At 35.8% G+C, this 5,832-nt stretch overlaps 1 protein-coding gene across 1 annotated transcript; it reads right to left on the bottom strand.

Moving 5' to 3' along the window:
- Positions 1–334: 334 nt before the first annotated feature.
- On the bottom strand, positions 335–5,401 carry LOC118681285 (uncharacterized). The gene is made up of 2 exons (XM_036365202.2): positions 4,339–5,401; positions 335–4,254 (listed from the first exon to the last, which is right to left on the bottom strand). Exons 1-2 carry the CDS (start codon positions 5,018–5,020, stop codon positions 3,860–3,862), a joined length of 1,077 nt encoding a protein of 358 aa, XP_036221095.2. The 5' UTR covers positions 5,021–5,401; the 3' UTR covers positions 335–3,859.
- Positions 5,402–5,832: the final 431 nt, after the last annotated feature.

The following is a 5,832-nucleotide window of genomic DNA, read 5'->3' as shown; positions in this document are numbered from 1 at the left end:
GAACACCTCGTGAATGTCTTTTTGATTCCCGTAGAACTTCACATCAGCAGAACTTATCCGGACAATTCCATTTTTTCTATTATACGCATATGTATTTGCGCTGCGTCGCATATGAAATACGGAGTGATTAAAAAAAAAGAAAAAAATTTTTTTTGTAAATAAATCATACTAAAAGCTAAAGGTGGTGAGTGTTCAAAATGTCTTAAAGGTTTGCAAAGAAATATACATGGTCCTTCGAGCCTAAAAGAAAGGCAGTATAGAGATATAAAACAAATAAAAAAATCTAAAAAATATATATATGTATATAAAATAAACACAACGCAAAGTGCAGTGGAACAGTGAAAACAAAAAAAAAAACAAAGCTACCTAAAGTGACAGTGCAGTGCAGTGTTACAATACAAAAAAAACAAAAAAAAAGTCCAAAGGGCTGTGAAGTGTAGTTATATATTATATATACCTACATACATTGTGTTTTCCTTGAACAAAAGAAAAAAACAAAAAAACACCCCATGTGTACATATTTACAACAAAAATAGAATAAAGACTTAAAATTGGTGTGAGGAAAAAACGAAAACGGGAGATAAAAACTTAAACTACATATTAATTTACATACAAATAACAACAATAATCACAAAACGGGAGCGAAAATAATCCCAAAGTCATGGCGGGCGCGATCTTTAAACCAAATTTAATCTTATATACAAATAACACATACGGGTGCGAATTGACAAAAAGAAATACACAAAAGCAACACCTAGCACACAAAATCAAAAAGAACAGAGGACAAAGGAATTGGAAAGAAACACAGAAGCACATAGACGTATGAACATACACGTAACTATATAAACGCAATTTCATGTATTCCTCAAAAGCCCTTGGAGGATCTCAAAGTGAGTAATTTCGATTCCATTTATAATATTTGTGCACTTACATATGTAGATTTATTGCGAATTTAAGTTTATATCTAGTACAAAAACACAGCAATAAAAACAAAAAAAAAACCTTTCAATATTTTGGTAAAGGTCGGCAAGTTGGTCTAACTTACCGGTTTATATTGCGGGTTCAAATTACGAAAAACCGTTTATTGTAATATATATGTACATTCATGCACATACATATATACGAAAGATTATAAATGTATATAATATACTAGCTGACCCGGCCACGCGTTGCTGTGGCTAAAGTTTTTGTTATATTACATTATAGTAAACAATCTAAGAGGAACAATAAGAGAACACCAGTCACGGAGTCCACTATGCTTTTTCACACAGATGGTATTTGTAAAAAAATATGGTGATCTCCTTATTTGACTTTCTACTACTATAACCCTTTAGTACAGTGAAATTATTTACGAACAAAGACGAAAATGTTGGTGTTGGTATACAAATTCACTGGATTGAGATTTGAAGGGGGAAGTACGTTGAACACAATTAATTAAAATGTTCTTACACTTGATATTTAGCAGAAATCCATACAAAGTAAAAATTTATCTGATTTATTATTTCCATTTCGTCAACATCAACGTTTTTGGCTGCCAAAATCGCCCGTTGACTAAGCCATTCATGATTCAAATAATTATTCTGTATATCCGGGAAAATACTCTGAATCAATTCATTTTTATCCTGAACAACAGTGCAAAAATTGTCTGGTAGTTTAATGCATTGCGTATTTGGTTGCAGTTCTATTTTACCGTTCCCAATATCTAGTAGTTGTTGGGAAAATATTTGTGCTGATGGATCATTTTGCAATTGTACTCGCATATTTATGGTCAACACTACGCCATAAGAATGATTGTTTCAAATATGCATTAATCTCATCCGCGAAAGTAGAGCGATGTATAACCGGTAAGGTCTGCCGGAAGTCACCAGACAAAAGTAAGATAGCACCACCGAAAAGTTTATTATTGCTGTTTAAATTTTGCATAGTTCTGTTTAATGCTTCAAGTGAATATTTGTGTGCCATTGTGCACTCATCCCAAATTATTATAGGACTCTTCCGCAACACTGCAGCTATTCCACTATTCTTTTTGATGTTACACATTGCATCTGGTTTATTATGAACGTCCAATGGCAGCTTGAATGTTGAATGTGTTGTTCGCCCACCATCCAGTAAAGTAGCCGCAATGCCTGACGATGATACTGCTAATGCGATTTTTTGTTGCGACCGTATTTTCCACCGGGTGCATCCAAGAAAAAAAACCGCCTTGTTCAGCAGCAACAACCAGCATAATCCGATTATAAATAATTTTTTGTTCTGCTGTCAGGAATGGTTCACTGCTCATGGTAATTGTTGCTAAACTTTCATGGTCATATTGCTTTTCTCGTTGTAAATCGGTATTGACTAAGTCGGTGGCTGGACGATTAGGTGATGGCATACCATAATGATTAAGTGGTAAGTAAAATTTGAAATAAGAACACATAAATCCTCGATCAAGACCAATACTTCATTGTACATCTCTGGTGTATAATCTATGTTTTGGCATTGATTTGTTTCTCTAATTCGGTGCAAGATGTCTTCTGTCATACAATTTTTATATTTTTCCCACAAAGTTTGGGCTTGCGAGGGATAACATGTCGTCAAAATAATTGCAAACAACTGACGAATGTTATTCGGTGTTGATGTCAACGCAGCATCAGCAAGCGTTAAGTCCCAATGGTTATCGTCTTCTAGCAATTGCAGTTCACGACATGCATCCTGGTATGTATTGAATACTCGACCATTAACTGTTCGTAAAAATTTAAAAGACGTTGGTCCGGGAACATTCACCAATAACAAACGTAAATAGAAGCACTCACGTTGCTTTGGATGTACCGTGTAAAGTCTCCCCAATGTCTTAGCTTTGAATATGCCTGTAATGGAAGGATGTGGTTTTCCTTGTTTCCGTGGCTCCCATTTTTTACTGGATTTGTTCCATGTGAAATAACGTGGAACATCACCATACACCAATGCCTTCGCGAATTGGCCAAACACATCAGATTTTTGACACAATGTAAAAAAGTCAGTTAGAGTCGTTTTCGGAGCTTCGAAGGCTCTTTAGAGAACATTTTCTTCAGTGAAGTATACATGTTGACCGTTTTCAAGATGTATTGACAGATGTTAGACAGCAGGATATCTTTCGTGGATGGGAAAGCTGAGAGTATGCCAAATGGCTTCATTGCTGCTAATGTATCTGGCCATTTGGTATCGTGCTATTTCGTCATTTTTATTTACGTTTTGTACTTCATATATGGCCAAATCACTGCCTTTGTTTACATATTTACAAATATACTTAATTGATTTAACAGAACTGCAAAGCTCAACATTGATATGAGCTTTGTAAGTTTTTGAAAGTAGTGGTGAGTATGGTACCACCCACTGATTATCAAACTCAACTTGATTTGGAAAGTTCGGTAGTCGCATTGTAAATGTGTGGCCACCATTCTCAGTACTTCTGCGGCGATACATTGGATAATCATCAATATCCGTGATCGTGTCATTCGTATGCGGCTTTGGGAAGTTTTTTTTTACATTTTCCATTTTCCATGCACGGTGACGTCATGTTGAAAGCACCGCGTGGCCCATGGATCATGTGTTTGGTGACAATATCAAATAATTCTTGATCAATTAATGGGTCTGGAATTTCGGCTAAAACTATTTGATCGATTTTTTCAGGACGGATTCTATCTTTAAGCCAAACCAAAATGAGGCAAACCTCGCTTTTGCCACTCTATCGTATACAGCCAACAACGTGTGTGCCAAAAATTGAATATTTAACAATAAAATCAATTAAGGATTTCAATTTTTGTTTAAACACACGTGCAGTTAAATCATGACGATTAATGGCTTGTTGTCCTGGCAATAGTAAAGTTTGTATCTCTTCCTAATTCGGATTACATGTGAATGTAATAAATAAATCCGGTCGGCTGTAATGACGTACGTAAGTCATCGCATCTTGTATGTATTCCTGCATGTTCCGTGGACTGCCGATGTAGCTTGAAGGTAAAGTGAAAGCATTACCGATGTCCTTGGGATTTAAATTTCCATCGATGTTTCCAGAAACAGCATCTCGTAAGTGAATATATTCTTTCGATCGTAGTTTTGCCTGGTTGAATCGAAGGAATCGCAAGCGTTCGCTTTCGACCTTAGCATACATATCAACAATGTATTGATGGAACAGCTGACGATATCGAAGGATATAATTGTCTTGATGTTGTCTAACCATTATTCGGTGTGCGTAGTAGTTCATTGAGCTAACTTTTTTATTTCTGTAATCACCTAAAAAAATAAAAAATAAAATGCAATACGAAATTAAAATCTATACATACAGTAAGAAATTAAATAGATAATTGTCAAATTTACCGGTATTTGGATCATACTGTTTGATATTAAGGTGATATTCATCTTGTCCTTGCCAAAATATCAATGGATATTGTAGTGCGTCATATGAACGGTGTAGATCCGAAATCGTACTGACAGTATTGTCTCGCCGTGTCATTTTTATAAATCTATTGTCAACTGGATCACCAACCATGATAACAGCAACCTCATCAAGAGTTGGAGCGTTGAATCTACCAGCATGTTCACCTAATGGTACTTTGTCGGCCTTTATGACGATTTGATAATTGTCATTTTGCAGTCGTGGCACAACTCTTTTGATCAATTGAATTAGTTGATTGTGATCTTCTAAAAAATTTTCCAATAATATCACAATTGCTCTTTCCTCTGCTTGTTCAATAAAATTATACAGGCACCAAGTCGTCACGCGCTCTTCACAATCGCCCATAAAATAAATTTGAAGAAATTTCGGATTGTTATCAGGCATTGGCATCAGTGATCCGGTTTTATGGTACACCTGGCCTTGAATTTTGAATGTAGTTTCAAAATTACGTCCATCGGATGCACGATCGCAAATTTTAGTTGCCCCAAATGACGTCATTTGGAAGCAAGAATTAAATTTGCGTATAATACGCAAAAATAATTTGGAATCATCTGAATTGCCAGTAAGAAGATAATAAAGGCTCCGGCGGAGCGGCTGCTTCATTCCGAAATTTCAATGCCCGACAATATTGACATACTTTATCCATTCCACCGATAGCAATTTTTGAATGCGCTGAGTAGTTAATATCTGGTGCATATTCAAAGACAAGCCGAACGACTGATGCACGTGTTAATGAGCGGCTGATCCGTTGCCTTTGTCGATCTAGTACTCGTACTGTAGCTATGTTTCGTTTTCGTGCCGCTCTTGTTCTCGTAATATTCTGTTGCTGACGTTTGTCACGCTGTTCTTGAGATTCTTGTGCACGACTTTTTGCAGTCCTGATTCTTTGAGCTGCATTTCTTGTTTCGATTTGTTCTGGTAATTGCTGAACTCTTTCAACACGTTTGCGTCGTGACCCTTTGCTGCTCGCGTTGTTGAGGTTAGATTTTTTCGGCGGCATTTGACTGAAAATAATAATTTAATCGTTTAAATATTAGAAAGAGGAACTGAAAAACATGTTATCATAGCACATTGAAATAATAAGTGCAAAATAATTTTCAATGGAGGTTAAATAAAAATAATATAAAATTTTTGTACAATTATTATAAAAGTGTGGGGAGCTTTGTGCCATTTTCTCATTGATATATTAATTAACTTTTATAAAACTATGTGATATTACTTACATGTATAAATTGAAATTATTGTTCCTGTACTCCTACTGTGGCTATGTCTCGTTCTCCTGCTGCTCTTGTTCTCATGATATTCTCTTGAAGACGTTCGTTACACTGTTCTTGAGATTCTTGTGCATGACCTTCTGCTGTCCTGATTCTTTGAGCTGGATTTCTTGATTCAATTTGTTCTTCCAACTGATGGGC

Source organism: Bactrocera oleae, chromosome 3 (genome assembly GCF_042242935.1).
Source record: "Bactrocera oleae isolate idBacOlea1 chromosome 3, idBacOlea1, whole genome shotgun sequence".
Taxonomy (NCBI): domain Eukaryota; kingdom Metazoa; phylum Arthropoda; class Insecta; order Diptera; family Tephritidae; genus Bactrocera; species Bactrocera oleae.
Note: the sequence above shows the minus strand (reverse complement) of the source record. Positions and strands in the feature narration are given on the sequence as shown.